Source organism: Mustela erminea, chromosome 6, assembly GCF_009829155.1.
Source record: "Mustela erminea isolate mMusErm1 chromosome 6, mMusErm1.Pri, whole genome shotgun sequence".
NCBI classification, from domain to species: domain Eukaryota; kingdom Metazoa; phylum Chordata; class Mammalia; order Carnivora; family Mustelidae; genus Mustela; species Mustela erminea.
In genome coordinates, this window is record NC_045619.1 from 39,150,019 (window position 1) to 39,166,427 (window position 16,409).

The 16,409-nt window shown below is 37.1% G+C and overlaps 1 protein-coding gene across 4 annotated transcripts in view; it reads right to left on the reverse strand.

Moving 5' to 3' along the window:
- The window catches only part of SYT1 (synaptotagmin 1), a 542,261-nt gene that overhangs the window by 81,210 nt on the left and 444,642 nt on the right, over positions 1–16,409 (reverse strand). For all 4 annotated transcript variants that reach the window (XM_032346925.1, XM_032346922.1, XM_032346923.1 and 1 more), the window contains one exon: positions 14,437–14,554. In XM_032346925.1, coding sequence (XP_032202816.1) covers positions 14,437–14,554 — 118 coding nt within the window. The remainder of the gene's footprint in view (positions 1–14,436; positions 14,555–16,409) is intronic.

Below are 16,409 nucleotides of genomic sequence, written 5' to 3' on the forward strand. Positions count from 1 at the left end.
AAAGGTAGCCCTGATTGCAATATGTTTGTGAAGTTTCTTTAAGTTGAGGATGAGGCTGGAATGTATATCTCCTTTTTGTGTATTTATATCTGACTTAGCATCCTGTGAAGCTCTGACACTTTTATCCCTGGAATTTGGAATATAGATAATCTTCTTCACAGATGTTTCCTAAGCAGTTGGTTTAACTAACCTTGGGTTAGGCTGGCTGGTTGTTGGAGAGAGGCATGGTTTAAAATTCCTGATGTGGGCAAAAGTAGCAATCATTTAAATAACAAGCCGGAGCAGCTGTAGAGGAATCTTCTCTGCTGTGGGACTAAAACTCCATAGGTGTTTTTTTGTTTGTTTGTTTGTTTTCAATCCTCACCTGGTTCTTTGTAAGTATTTTAAGTGAGTTGCTTTTTGTATTAGCAGCTGGAGCAGTTCCTTTGGTTTAAGGTGAAGACTGTGGAGGAGATATATAATCCAGCCTGAGTTTTTTCCATTTTTAAAATGTCGGGCTGGGCTCAGTCTTGGGGTACATTTGATACAGAAAAAGAAATTTCAGCTGGAGCAAAACAAGCTGAAAACAAGTGTCAAAGGAGTGCAAGGATATGGGAGTTCATTGGACATTTCTCTTGTTTTTGGTGTCGGTATTATTTGTGAAGATTTGAGAATATGTAGGGTAAGAGGTAGAATTCTTGACCATTCAACAGTGGGCAAGGAACACGGACTCCTGTTGTATCCAAGTAGGTATTCATTAGCTGGGGCACCATTATTTGGGAAAGACCAGTGGGGGTTGCTTTGGGACCAAGCCCCTGCCATTTCTAGTCAAATTAACATAGCAACAGTGGGTTATGTCTTACGGTGTTCCATTTTGGAAAGAGGGAGAGTTTGTCCAGGATCCAGGCATTAACTTGATAATTAGGGTGACTAAGGAAGGCTCTATTGGTCATCTTTATTCCTATTTGTTGACTCAATTAGATGTGTTTGTCTTGGGCCTTTATAAAGAACCATATGGAAGACAACTGTAGTATCTTTGAAAATTCGAAGAAACAACCTAAGGATTTGAAGTTGGTAAAAATATACTATTAGTGTTATTTCTTTTAAAACAAGCCTGGCCTCATGGCCAAATAACAGGAAGGAGTGCAGAGTTTGCTGGTTAGCCTTATGATGTTCTCTAGGGATAAGTTGGTCTAAGTGATGACTGTATCCAAATGATGGAGATGTTGCCTTAAAAACAAGAAATGTTTGTAGTAGCCATACAGGAACTTATTTTCTAGGAGCCAGGATATGATGAGAAACTAGATAAGCCAGAACTGTCTTTTGCTTAGAAATAATCAACACTGCCAACTTAGTTTCCACCTGACATTACTTCATTGCTCTCCTGGATACCCCAATTGCATAGATGAACAGACAAGATCAGAAAGGTGGAGGGCTTGGGATCCTACTTTCCGATGCTAGTTGCTGTTCCCTGTCTGCTGCGTCCTGCTGTCTCACAGGAGAGGGTCTGTTTATGGCTGACTTGCAACTCCACTGGAGGCCAAGCAGGCAAGGACAGATGCTGGCATTTTCAGATAGGTATTTATTATTAGGCTTTGCCCTGTAATAACGGGTAAATCATGCCTTAGGCATGCCTTTTGGCAAGGTCAGGGCATGTATAAAGCATTTTTATAAAGTTAAATTCCTTTTGGGAGGCTTTTAAGGTTTTTATATTTTAATGAAGTTATTAAAATGAAAGTTCAGACTTGCATAATTCATAAGCATTCACTGCCTCTTTTAAAATCTCTGCCACTAAACTATTTTTTAAACATTTTAGTGAAATTCTCATATAAAACATGAACACAACTTTCAGTTAAGACTAAAATAGATTTCTAATTATAGTGAATGAAAGCTTCGCTGTAATATAATAAGTTCTTTAGGCTAGTTTCATTTATAATGTTTTCACTGCATGCAAAAAAGGTACTATAAAATTAAAGAGTATTTTTTAGAGTATTTTCTAAATATATGCTTTAAATTGCAACTTTTAATAGATGTAGCTTTCAAATGTTTAAATAGTTTTATACAGTGTAGAAATTGAGAAACTCTCTTAAATGTTGGTTTTGACTTTTGCATTTTACTTTCACTTTTAGTGACTCAGATACTTTCAAGTTGGTATCAAAATAATGCCACTGAATTGAGTGTTTTAATGGATTCAAACTCTTGCAAAGATAGCTGATGAAAATCTGAAAATCTACAAGCTAATGACCTGACTTATTTTTTGTACTCTTTGCAATCAATTGAGGTTGTCTTTTTAAGCAACACATTTTTAGGTTTTGAACTGAGGGTAATTACATCTTACTTTAAAATCCTTTCTTATTGAGAGGCATGATGAGACTGTATAAAAATGTAATATTGTAGCTTTTGGCAAAAAGAGCCAGTAGTAGTAGAAGCAGCAGCAAGAAAATTTCAGGAAAGTTTTTAAAAAATGGGGAATTTCTCCCATTTTCTCCCCCATTGGACCTCTTTGCATTACAAGGATATCGATGCCTTATCTGCTTTCTTCCAAAAAAGTTACTGTCCTACCTTCATTTATGGTGTTTGATATTAACTCGGGAGGAACTGACATCGTATTCCTATCCAGGAGAATATTCTTCTTCTATTTAAAGTTCTGCACATCCTTTGAAGTTAAGTAATTTTCCTCATATTATAAGGGGATTACGAAGTATACCTTGATCTAGCCAAACAAAGGGATGCAAAGCAATTAAGAGAAGTAGTGGTACATTTCTACATACTGATCCCGAAGGATCTCTATTCTATATTGTTAGGTGAGAAAATATTACAGAATGGTTTGATATAATCCCATTTTTGTAAGATGCACATGTGTTTATGTGAGTGTAATTTATATAAAGCAGAAAAGGAAATCTGGATAAGAAATTTCAAATTGTTTCCTTGAGGAAATGAACTATCTTTGAATGGGAAGGGATTGGAAAGACTAGTTGGTCCTTTAACTCACATATTAAAGTGGTAGGATTATGGGTTGTTTTAACTTCTTAAACTTTTCTTATTTATTTGAGAGAGGTAGAGAGCGATCATGAGCAGGGGGAAGGGCAGAGAGAGGGAGAAGCAGACTCCCCACTGGCAACAGGGAGCCTGGCTTGATCCCAGGACCCTAGGACCAGGAACTGAGCTAAAGGAAGATGCTTAAGGGACTGAGCCACCCATGTTCTCTGCTTAAGCTTCTCTTTAACTTTAAAACTAAAAATCTAGGGAAATACTATAACAGTACTCTCTGTGAAAGGGTTTGTTTCCTTAATTAGGATATGAAAGTTGTTATGAACAAATGGCAGCTATAATATTGGTAGATAACTACAAAATCTCAGTTCCCTATGTATATGTATTCTGCGAGTATGATGTCACTTAATATGCATTCAGAGCTTTTTCCGTTCATGGGGGACAATTACCCTGTCATGTTGTTGGCTGAAGTCAGTTTGAAATCTATGCGTTTGTCAGTCAACTGGGTTGCTTTAGTTGTGGGTAAAAGCAGTTACTGAGGATATTAAATACTATTTCATATTTTCAAGTTAAAAACTTAATTCCCTAAATAAACACTTATAATCATTTATTTGTAAAGAAAAAGTTGTAAGAAGCTTCCTGGTTTTCCAGGGAGCACTAAAAATGATGAATAACAAAAGTTAGGTCATTAGCAATGCAAAAAGGCAACCAGTGGCTATGGTTTCTTGACTCTTTTCATAAGGAGTTAGTCTATGAAGCAATGAACAAGTAAGATGATGAATCATTGCTTTATCTGTTCATGCTGGGCAAAAGATGTGACTAGTGGACCATTTTTGTCTTCACTGGAAAACGCCTTTATGAGTGTCATTGAGGAATAACTATAGTAATGCGTACGTTTTTGGGTCACTCTTCCTTTATTCCCCCGAGATAGTCTGTTTGTTTGTTTGTTTGTTTCTTTTTTGGTTCACTAAAGAGGATGAAGGAATGAAGGAGGAAAATGTGAAAATGACAGTTGAGGTAATTTCAAAAATTACATTTTGTTTATTCTGATTTTATTAGCTATTTCTGTTATATGACTTGTATGTAAGGCCAAGAGAGTTTCATTAAGTAAAAACAGTTAAGTCAGATCAGTTACAAGATGAGGACAAAGTAACCTGTTAGATTGGCAGAACTGTCAAGTTCCTAACTGGTTGTCGAGGTGGAGAATATTGAGGTCTGTTCCCCTGACATGAGTGTTAGGGCCTCTGAGAAGGCAAACATTAAGTAGAAGCCATCTCTGCTCTCCCCAAGTAGCTCATTGTACAGCAGGTGGCAAGACTATGGAGGAAAATAGAGTGATAAATTTTTAGTGGGAGCAGGAACATGGGATTAAGGAATGATGTATGAATAGTATATTATAGTCCTTTTCAGTTCCAAGAGACTCGAGTACAGTCTTTTTTAACGGTTGTTTTTGCGGTTTATTTCTTTGAACGTTGTTGCCATTGTTTAAGACTTGATAGTATTTTCCATTTTTGTCACCTGTTGTAGGCCTAAAAAGAATCTTGTAGCCTCATAAAAGAGAAAAATGGCATAGATGTTTGCTATATATTTTTAATACTTTTATTTGAAAAGCCCTATTAGATATAGATAATCAAACCTCTTGAGGCTCACCAAATGTAGTTTTAAAAACAAGAATATTTTGGGGTTTTAATCCTGGTAACACAATTACCTGCTCCAATTCTAACCTTCCCTATTTCTTTCTTTGGATAGTGACTGGAGAGCAGAGGGTAGAATGGCCAAATCAGGGATGCAAATGTAGTCATTCTGGGTTGGATTACTGAGATACGCAGCTTTGGGGATCTTTTTCTGATGGTTACCCAGGAAGCATGGAGGTCCCATGAGACACCAGAAAATAAAGATTTAGAGATGTCCCCTTTTAAATCTGTATCTCAAAACATGTATAAAAATGTATAAACATACATTTAGCTCAACCTATTCCATCTCCTAGAGTAACAAGTTTTTACTACCCAACTGCAAAGAAAATTTGACAAAGAATTTTTAAGTAGAAAGGTACCTTTGAGGTCATTCTGAATGGCCCTCCTTTTATGTATTCTCTTTCAAACATCAAGGCCACTTGCTAATTCTAGTATTGCAGGCTGTGATAACAGGTACGTATTACCCTAGCTCTACCTGTCATGATTTTCAGACTTTAATCACATGTCTGCTCAGCTTTCCTTTCCCAGACTACAAAGACCCAATCTTCTAAGCCTGTCCTCACACACCCCCTTCATCCCTCTGTTTTAGCCACTTCCTCTGGCAGCTGGTCATCTAACACCATCCATATTTTTCCTGAGGTGGGTGTTCATAACTAAATGTATTCCACACAAGGGTGAATTTTAGTCTGAGACAAAGGGTACTTTCCCCCCTCTTGTACTTATAATAATTCCATGACAATGCCACGCCTGTCTGATTGTAGCCATGTACTTGGTGAATGTCTTCAGTAGATGGTTCTATGTGACTTTTTTCTTGTTTTATTATTGACCCTAATTTTCTAATTTTCTACTAATTTGATTCTTTTTGTTCTTTTTCTTTAACGACCTTATTTCTAAGCTTACCCATACTGAAGCTCATCTACCGTATTTTGGCTTACTCAGCCTAGCAAGATCTTCTCATTTATCCTCTGAGCTTGGCTTTCAATGACTGGAAAGCTTTCTGTTACCTTCAAAATGGAGAGTTTCAAGGTAACTGGTATAAATGTCTTGGAACAAACCTCTTTGGAACTTACTATTTCCACTTCTCCATCTGCAGGTTTTTCTTAGTAACATTTTTCATCTGAGCTCTATTTTCTTGGTAAGTTGTCAATTGCAACTCTAATTTCTTTGGGGTTATTTAAAAGTGATTTTTGACTTCCAGAGTCTATGGCACTTGACAAGGGGTAGTAAGATTTATATCATAAAATCATATTGCCCCAGTCTCCCAGTAATATTACACACTGTCTTCCAGAATCAATTCTTGATAAAATCTAAAAAAAACTTGCCTCCTACTCAGTTTTTTCTCCCACCTATGCATTCAACTCCCTTAGACCTTCTTCCATAAAGTCTTAGTAACATCCCTACACCTCTACCAGTGAAATAGTTGAAGCTACCCTGTTTTTTTATTTCATCTTTAGTGTGCGAAGACTCAATCACTAAAATAACAGATCTGTACATAAGAAAGAAATGGAGATTGTCCTTTCAGCCCAGAAAGCTGTTAATATTTGTTGTCTGATCTTAGGGACTCATCGACCCTGTCTTTGGTGTCCAAGTAACCAAAAACTAGTCAACCAACTCATTTTATATTAGTGGTTTCCATGATGAAATTTTAGTTTGGGTTTCAAAGAACTATTGGAATTGGGTAGAATTCTTGGCCAGCCCTCAAAGTGCAGCATGTAGTCAGCCATCTGTTGCCCAGGTTGAATCTGGTGAGAAAGGATAAGAACTTAGAAGTCATGTTTTATTCATGAAGTCTGAAGACTGCTTGGGTTGACATCCTAATTCTGCCAAAAATTAATTCTGTGACCTTGGGGAAATTATTTACCTCTCTGGTTCCATCAATAGAATAACATTAAAAATATTATCTACCTTTTAGTGTTGTAATGGGGATTCAATCAGTTAAGACATATAAAGCGTTTAGAACAGTATTCAGCTCACATTGTTCTATGCAAGTGTCCCTGTTATTCTTACTTGCGTAAACAAGGATAAGCATACTGCTTGGCACAAAATGGGTATTGAAATGGTATTTGTTGAATGATTGGAGATGCACCTGAGGCTAATGGACTTATTTAGGCATTTTTGTGTTAATTGTTCTGAACTAATACATTTCATCCTATCACTCATTTCTTGATTTCAAATCTAGCCCACACTCCATATCTGGTCTTATCATTTCATCAAAACCACTGTTAATCCTTCAGACATAGCATCTCTGTCCATTCTGTGGTAACTGTGCTTGCATCTCAACTGGCATTAAGCTTTGATATAACCCTTTTTAATAATTCAATTTCTAAGATGATCCAGTTTAAAGATATGTCATTCTTTTTTCTTTTTAGATCAATTTGTTCACATATAGGGATTCAGATTATTTTATCAATATAACTAAGCATCTTGAAGTGTCATTGAATTTTATAATGTAACTGTCAAGCCTAGAATTACGATGAAGACTTCTGACATCACAGCCAACTTATTATGCATATTCCTGTCCTGTTAGCTCAAGATGCTAGTTTATTTGCATATTATTGCTTGACCCTGATATCATGGCCAATTAATTTGTATATCCCTATCTAATCGGCTCAAATAAGTTTTTGCTACTTTATTTGTTGGCTCAGCTCCCAGCCTAGTGGCTTTTAGCTCAAATCACTTGAGCTCAGAGTGGTTTCCTTTGTCACGCTTTCAGCACTGATGGAAAGACAGATAAGGATCATGGTCATGAATGTATCAAGGAACAACCTACTGTTTTTGTCTTTCAGTAGGAGGGACTGAGGAAGACATCATTTAGATGTCTGTGGACAAGGTTATTTCTCAAGAAAGAGTATACTGGGTTGACAAAATAAATAGAATTCTTATTTAAGGAAATTCCATTATATAAGGCAAAGGATGTATTCTATATCACTGACCAAAGAAAAATTCTAAATTGGAATTAAGCTGACCTGGACCTCAGCTAATATTATGATGTAACATTTAAGCTTCTAAGTAGAGCTCTTTTTAATTTTTTTTCTTGTGATATAGTTGAGATATAACATTGTTAAAGGTATACAATATATTGATTTAATACACTGGTATACTACAATATGATTTCCTCCCTGACTTCAGCTAACACTCTATATACTTTCTATAAAGTATTGTTTTCAAATTTAAGATGCATAAGAATAACATGGGGGACTTTTAAAATATAATTTCTAGGTTCCCACTCCCTTTTTTTTTTTTCCCCACTCCCTTTATATTCAGTTATAGCTTGGTCTGAGGTAGTCTCTGACATCTTAAATTTTACAATGTACAATGGGGTGATTCTTATGTAGGTAGGATACCCTATCTTTATGTGATGTGATATTCTGTCTACCTACTACCTGTGCCTGAAATAATGAGCTGCCTCTGCTCATGCATGGTTTTAGGTGGAGTCTAGTGTTTCCCTGAGGTTGCGCAGTTGCTTTTTCCTAGGTAACTTCAAATATTTAAATTGGCTCTCTTTTCCAAATTCTATTTCTAGAACAGGAGAAATGAGAAGACATAGGTATGAGCAACTTAAAAATCATATCTTAACATATCTAAACTAGTAAGATTTACCCTGCACACACACACAATTAACATTAAGACACAATTGATTAATCACATTAATCACACAATTAACATTGTGTGTGTGTGCAGGGTAAATCTTACTAGCTTAGGTTTGGCTGGCTCAACCACATCCTGGCAGTCTGCTACATGGGGATGGTAACTCTACCACCATCTCTATCACCACAAGTCTGCTTTTCCTTATCTCCCTTAAGTATTGCTGCCATTTGTGAATTTCATTGTCCCATCCATTTTTTTTTTTTTTTTTTTTGAGGGACATCCAGATGCTTTTGGATGGGGAGTGCTCCTACAGCCCTACTCTTTGCTTTGCACAGTGTAAATTCTGTAGTGATAAGACAGGATGGGGGTGACCAGGGAGAAGACTAGGAGTGGGGCCTGGGGTAGAAAGTGGAAAGAAGAAAGATGATGAGGTAGAACACTTTCAACTACATTTCAACTACATTTGTCCCAGACATCCCCTCAGGACGTCTGACCTGATCCCATCTCATGGCTGCTTCTTAGCCCCTTGACTTTCAGGAGACTGCTGGAATAGGTGACTTCAGTCCTGCGTATATATTTTCCCAGCACCTTCTTGTTGGCATGCTTGATGGGCTTTTGTGGTTCTCTTCACAACTTAGGTGACTACAACCCAAATCAAAGAGGCAGGATAGACAAACTTCTTACTCTTGTATATTTGCCATGGTTCCTGGCTGTACAAACCACTTGCAAAAATCTCAAAAGGACTATGTGCCAGCTGCAGGGAAGAGGGGAAATGGAATGGTCTTTGAGACATTCTGCATTCAGAATCTGAATCCCGGCTTTAGTCCCAGCTATACCATCTACAAGCGACTCACTTTGAATATCAGTAATGTCAACAGCAGTTGCCAGTATTGAACACCTTCTATGCGTCAGGCATGAAGCAAAATGATTTATACACATTATCTAATGCCTTTAAGCTTCAATTTTCTGAAAATATTATGTTCAGAAATTGCCTCACAGGTCTATCATGAGAACCACATGAAAAAACCAAGTTAAAGGATTTCTAAACTAGAAAATGTTCTATAGCTAGATTATAATGACTTAAGAGTTAAAAATTTTCTTTTTAGATTTAGGTTGAAAAGCTTCAACCTAAGTGAAATTTAAAAGCTCTATTCCAGTCCATTTTGCTCAATAAGAAGTTTGGTCTTTTTTTCTTCAAACAGCTCTATTCTTAGGTTAGAAGACCTAAAAAAAATTTAATTTGTGATATAAAGCCCAAATGAACTTAGTCTTGAACATTCTCACTAAAGCTACTGTACCTCAAAGTCTTAAATTTCTGGTATGACAGACCCCGTCCAAACACACACACACACACACACACACACACACACACACACACACACAGAAAACAAACAAAAACCCAACCAACCAAAACAAAAAGTGAGGAAAGCAGTTGTAACATAAACAGGTACAAGGGATTCAGTTAGAAGCAAGGTATTTACTCTTTGAGAGTAACTTGTAAGTCTGCACAGGTATAGATTTGAATGTTATAAAATAAACAGCTCAAAAATACAAGACCTTTGACAATCTTCAACTTTTTTAATGTCATCAGTTTCTTAGACTTCTATGCTGTAGACTGAATGTTAGCATTCTCCTAAAATTCCCATGTTGAAACCAAATCCCTGATATGATGGTATTTGGAGGTGGGACCCTTGGAAGGCGAGATTAGGTTGTGAGGGTGGAGCCTTCATGAAAAGGATTAGTGTCCTTATAAAAAGGGATCCCAGGAAGCTCCCTTGCTTCCTTTGCCTTGTGAAGACTCAAAAATAAGACAGCGGCTATAAACCAAGAAGCAGTTTCTCACCAGACATGGAACCTGCTGGTGCCTTGATCTTGGACTATGAGAAATAAATTTCCATTTAAGGCACCCAGTTTATGATAGTGTTATAGTAGCCTAACTGGACTAAGACACTGTTCATATTCTTCCTCAGTTTTCACAAAAAGATAATTGTTTGAAGAGAAATTTACTCCAAGCACACAGATGTATAAAAGGCTGTGAGGATACCGAGAAGTGGTTACTAGGCAGACGGCTTCATTTTCCATTCCCATTTCCAAATACAGGACAAAAAGAAACCCAACTCATTTTCTACTCTACAGACTTATTCCTGAAGGACAGCCTTGAAACCTGTAAGTTTCAATACAAATAGCTAGATTCAGAAACTCTAGCTGTTTCTCACAAATACTTGAGAATTGGAATATTAAGCTTGTAAGTACAGAAGTCTACTGTAGACATGTGAATGGTCTAGTCAAGTTTGTCCCTATAAGAAGGATTGGGATTTGTGTGACTTGCTATATGGATAGATAAGAGAGGTAAAATGTTGATGCAATGTATTTTGAATTTACACAGTAGAAGAGAAACCTTGCAATAGAGTAGTAAGAAAAATTAAAGGTGTTTTTTTTTTTTTTTTCCATTTTTTCCCCTAATATGTCCTGGTTTATTGAATACCTCGTCTTAATTCACTGTTTGGTCTATGTAAAGCATAGGTCTACTGATCTCATTTTTGTCTTAACTGACCAGCCAGTCTTATAAAATGAACCTTTCTTTTTTTCCCATTCACTCAAGAATTGGTTAAACTGTTCATTGGTTGCTTTCACATTTTCCATTTTTAGCCCAAAATTTCATGAAGTAACAGAAATGATTACAAGAATATTTAGTGAGCACTTAGGTGTGCCAGACCCTGTGCTTTATTTCTCACAACACATTTATAAAAAAAAAATCCTATTATTTCCACTTCATAGATATGCAACTAAGGCTCAGAAAACTAAATAATTTGTCCAGTGTCAAATTGCTGGTAGTGGTGGAGTGGGATTCCAACCCTAGTAAAAACAACCCACTTTGGTTCCAATTAACCCAATTAACTAGCCATTTCCAGCAAATGTAGTTAAACATTTGAATTACCTGGGATGATCTCATTATATAATTTTGGTCTCAGACATAGGTTAAATTACTTTGAGATAGACCATCCAAGTTCTTAAAGTTACTTTAATGGTAAGTAGGTTAAACAAATTTGAAATGCAAGACTTGTTTTTCCAGGCCATAGCTCTTCTGTAAATAATTCATTATTCATTCAGCAGCTATGTTCGTGCTACCAGTCAGGGCATTGTGGGAGATAGAAATACAGAGCACAGTCTAGTGAGAGAAGCGTGATGTTTGAAGGGTGTAAACAAACTGCTGTTGGCATTTAAAAAAAGAAAAGATGCGTCCTGTCGGGATGAGTCAGAAAAGACTTTATGAAATCCCTCCACCCAAATGTTCTTTTCTCTAGACAGCCCGTGGCTTGTTTCCTCACCTCTTTCAGGTTGTGGCTTTCTCTGACCACCACAGTTAAAACTACTCCCCGGTATTTCTTCTCCTACTTCCCTGCTTTGATTTTTCCATAACACTTGTCATGTATTGGCACACTGCATGCTTATTTATCGGTTCTGTCTCCCCAAATTAAGATGTAAAGTGTACAAGGTCAGGGTCTTTTGGCTCTTTTGTCCACTGATATAAATCTAGTCTAAGAACAATGCCTAACACAAAGGAGGAAAACACTATATATTTGTTCAGCAGATGGAAAAAAATAAGACTTAAGCTTGGCTTGAAGAATGGATAGCATTTAGCTGGGCATTGTTGGAAGGAAGAATTCAAGGTGAAGGAAATGATTTAAACAACAAATGGAAGCAGCAAATTACATAGTCTGTTTGAAGAACTGTGTGCTGGTTAAATTTGGTTAAAATACAGAATACAATTTGGTTAAAATACAGAAATGCAGTGGGACATAGTCTGGAGGGATCTGTGTTATATGGAACTGAATGATTGACTTAACTTCACAGGGAGATGGAGTCCTTGGAATTAGGAGTCTTGAAATATCCTTATTTAATATTTAATAATTAAACAAAATCATCCCAGGTAATTCCAATGTAGGGGTAGACCCAGGGTGTGTGGATCCTGAAGCTAATATAACTTTAGACCCTGGTGAAACAGTCCACTTTGGTTCAATTATCTAGCCATTTTAGCAAATGGAGATTAACATTTGAAAAAAAGAACATAAACAAGAAAAAAAAACCAACCCTAGAAAACAATGAGTACTAGAGCATATATGACTTCTGGCCTTGCCCCTTTTATGTCACGGTGCTGAGACAGTGCAGTGGGTGGTAGGAGTCCTCCCAGCAGCCCTTCCTTCCCCTGGTAGCCACCAATAACCCAATTACACATGGAAGTGATTACAAGCTACATAAATTTATTCTGCCAGACCCAGCTTCCCTTAACTAAATCTCAAAAATGCCTGTAGCCACTCAGATGCTGCTGAACAAGAAGAGATGGATGATGGTGACAAAGTCAGAGACTCAGACAGTGACTGACAAATTGAGGCTGAAATATCAGTGATCATGGGAACGCATTTCTAGGACCTTGGAAGAAGACAGAACAAATGAGGGACCCTGGAGTTTTACTGGCTTCATGGTTAAGCTGCCTCTGGAACTCTGTTAAAGGGAATACAATGAATTGGAAGGAAGATTAGGGGAGTGCTAGGTAGAGGTAATGAGGTGATAGTTGGCATGGGAGTTGGGAGAGGAGTATGAGCGGCAGAATACAAAGACGTTATGACCATTGAACCAAAGGAAAGAAAGGTCAAAGGTGCCTGAAGTCCTACCTCAGGATACTAAGTAGTATCTGGGAGTGAACTGTCCTTAAAGCTGAGAATTTATCTGTACATTAAATGATCTTTTGTTTTAGGTTTGAATACCCTGCATTTATTAGATCACCAATGCTCAAGTGATCACATCTTTGGCCAGTGGCTTTCAAGTCTTTTGACAAGACCCTTGTATTCTTTGGTAGCTTCCTTGCTCTCTGGTTAGATGAGATGTTCTAGGCTTGTATACTTCCTGTGCCACACCCGGAATCTCCCATTTCTCTAGTAAGTACCAGGTTCTTTCAGTGAGAAACTATTTTCAAGCCATATCTGGTGTTAGGGATGTTCAGTGCCACTGTATATGTATATATGTATATATGTATGGCATATACATATATATACACATATATTTTCCCTCTTACACACATTAGATTTTTTTTTAAATATTTCTGGAGGAAATTGCTTGTTGTTTTAAATTTGCTCTGTTATTCTTTAAGCAATGAAAGCAGTAAGCTTTTAAGTGGGGTCTCTGTGACATGAATTAGTGCAGCTTCCCCAGGCAACTCATTTATAAAGAGAAATAAATACCAAGAGAATTTGGTTGACAAATTAGTAGTTTAGCAAGTGGAAACTCACCTTTAGCATTTTTGAGCTGTTATGCTTTAGAATATAAAATGACCAGGTTGCGTTAGGGTGACTTTTTGAAGTTTGCAATAGAAAGCACTGAATAACCAGTAATGTGGGTTCTAATTCCACAACCACAAACAATGATAACTATAGTGTATTCATGATGAACTTGTGGCACATAAAGAAAATTTCTCATGTTTTACTAAAAAATTAAAAATATAATTACGCAGAACAGAAAATTTAAAAATCCTATTCAATTGTGGAAATCCTTCAGTTGACTTTGCTTTTGAGCAAGAGTATACCTTTTTTTTTTAAAACTAAGTTTGGGTTATATAGAACTTAAAATCCAAAAGTCTCCTCCACCCCCATCATAGACTGTAGAAATAAGTGCATTGCCTTGAGGAGTCACCCTCAAATAGATTTTGTTTACTTATATTTGAAATGCTGCACCTTTAATAAAACAGTATTACTAAAAACTGTTAGGTTATCAAGTACCTAATAAAGAAGTCTCAGTTAAAACTCTGGTTTCATGTCATGGATGAATTTTGATTAAAAAAAAAAACAAAAAACACCCAGAAAAAAGATTCAAAATGGTCATAGGCGTTGCCTTTTGCAAGAGAAGCAGAAGAAAAAAAAAATCCGGTTTCAGTGCAGTAGAACTAATGATTGCTACTCTGGGTATGAAATAGGAAAATAGATTTCATCTTTTATGCCAGTTCCAATAAATTGAGAGCAGCTTCTGGAGCACTGTGTTGGGATGGATTCTGAGACCGCTTCCATTCTCCGTGGGAAGGAAGCTGGGATCAATAAGGAATGGGGAGTCACAGCATGTGTGCGATGCATGTGGTATCCACGATGAAAGAGCATTAAAAAAAAAAACAAACAAGTAAACATGACAGTCTTACCAGATAAGCCACCCACGTCCATCTTCTTCAGGTTCTTTGCCTCCAGAATGACAACAGTCAGCTTGCCGGCAGTCGGTACATAGCGAAGGGAGAAGCAAATATCACCCAATTTCTCTTGCTGTGAAACCAATAAGAGACTATAAGTAACTTTTCGAATAAAGGTGAATATAGTTTGTACACACACATTGCAAATTCTTCACAAGGAGGGTTAGGATAATTAGAAAGTGAAAGCTCTTAGGTTCATTGGCGTTTACCCAGTGGTCTTTCATTCACTGAGGTATGAAGAGTGATTTTAACCCATTTTGGTTTTAAATAGCTCATCTATACTTTATCATTCATCAAAATATATCCATAATTCAATAGTTCAGGAAATGAGACCTAGATGACTTTTTTAGAAACTCTACTCTGAATAGCACTGCAACGATCTTGGCAAAATTTCATAACTTTATTAAATAGATTTGAAAAGAGTCTAATGCTCCTTTAGTAGAATCAACCTACCTAAATTTCTGTCTTTTTACATTTCAAATAGGATTATGTCTAATGCTTAGTTTTTGGGAGAAGGACTTGTATTTGCATTTGACTCAATTTTTTAAAAGTTTTTTTTAAGATTTAACTCTTTATTTTTATTTTTAAGTAAGATCTACACCCCTCTTGGGGCTTGAACCCAAAACCCTGAGATCAAGAGTCACGTGCCCTACCATCTGAGCCCGGTGGGTGCCCTTGGACTGAATTATTAATGAGAAATTCTGAATTCCTAGTAGGTGAAAGGCAACATATAAGAAGTTTTGCCATTTCAGTTTTACTCCTTTCAAGTAAGATTCAACTTTTCCCCCTTATTCTAATAGTTGTACAAATCAAAGGAACAGGTTGGAAAATTGAAATATACAGCAATACAGCACATGCCCTCCCATTGTTTCAGGGGTATCCTATTTCAGGTCCTAGGAACATTCACCAACCCTGTATCTCTGGCATTTCTGAACATTTCAGTCAAAGTTTAAAGTGATGGTATAAAGAACTTTGACTTTCTTTTTTTTTTTTTCCCCCAGAAAGAACTATGGGTTATGATACCTTTAAGTGTCTTACTTTCTAGGATGTGAATTAAGAACCATAGTATTCAACATGAGGAGAATTTGAGTTCACATTAAGCATGAGAATGGGCAGGAGACTGGCGGTATCTACATGGAATTCTGATACAGGGAATTAGGTATATGGCAAATTGGGGTTTATTTCTTAGGACATGCTCTCCCGTCCGCGCCCCCACCCTGCCCCACAAAGTAAATTCTGATTCTAAAGGTGATGGTTGTATCAGACTTCTGCAGATAGGCTTAATGTAAGAATAAGGTACAGAAGACCTTTTCCTCTTATGCTCTTATTAAAAGTGCATTTGGTCTTATCTACAACTTCATGTATGTGTTAAATCAGCCTGAGTCTCCATTATGGAGGTAATTGCCCAAGATGTAATTTAACAGCTTAAGGAAATACAATTCCTTTTACTGGGTATTCATTCTGTCCATCAAAGCAAAGTGTGTGGGGTGCCTGGGTGTTGCGGTGGGTTAAGTGTTTGACTCTGGTCTTGGCTCAGGTTGTGATCTCAGGGTCATAGGGTCCAGACTGGTTCAGGGCTCCGAGCTCAGTGGGGAGTCTCCTTGGCACTCTCTCCCCCTCTCCTTCTGCCCGTCCACTGTCCCATACTTCTACCCATCCCCTCTCAAATCTTATAAAAAATCTACTTTTTCTGATTTATCCATAGGTGAGAAGTAATCATTCCATGTGTGTATTGGGCAGAGGGAGAGGGATAGATTTTCTGCTAAAGTAATGCTTTATTGAAAACATTACCACATGTGTTTATAAAACCCCCAGTTCTTTGATTCCTTGAGTCCTTCTAGCATCTTACCCATATATCTCTTATGTCACTCAAGACTGTTTTTGTTTTATTGTGCACATGTCTCCATTTTCCCCCATGACTCCTTGAA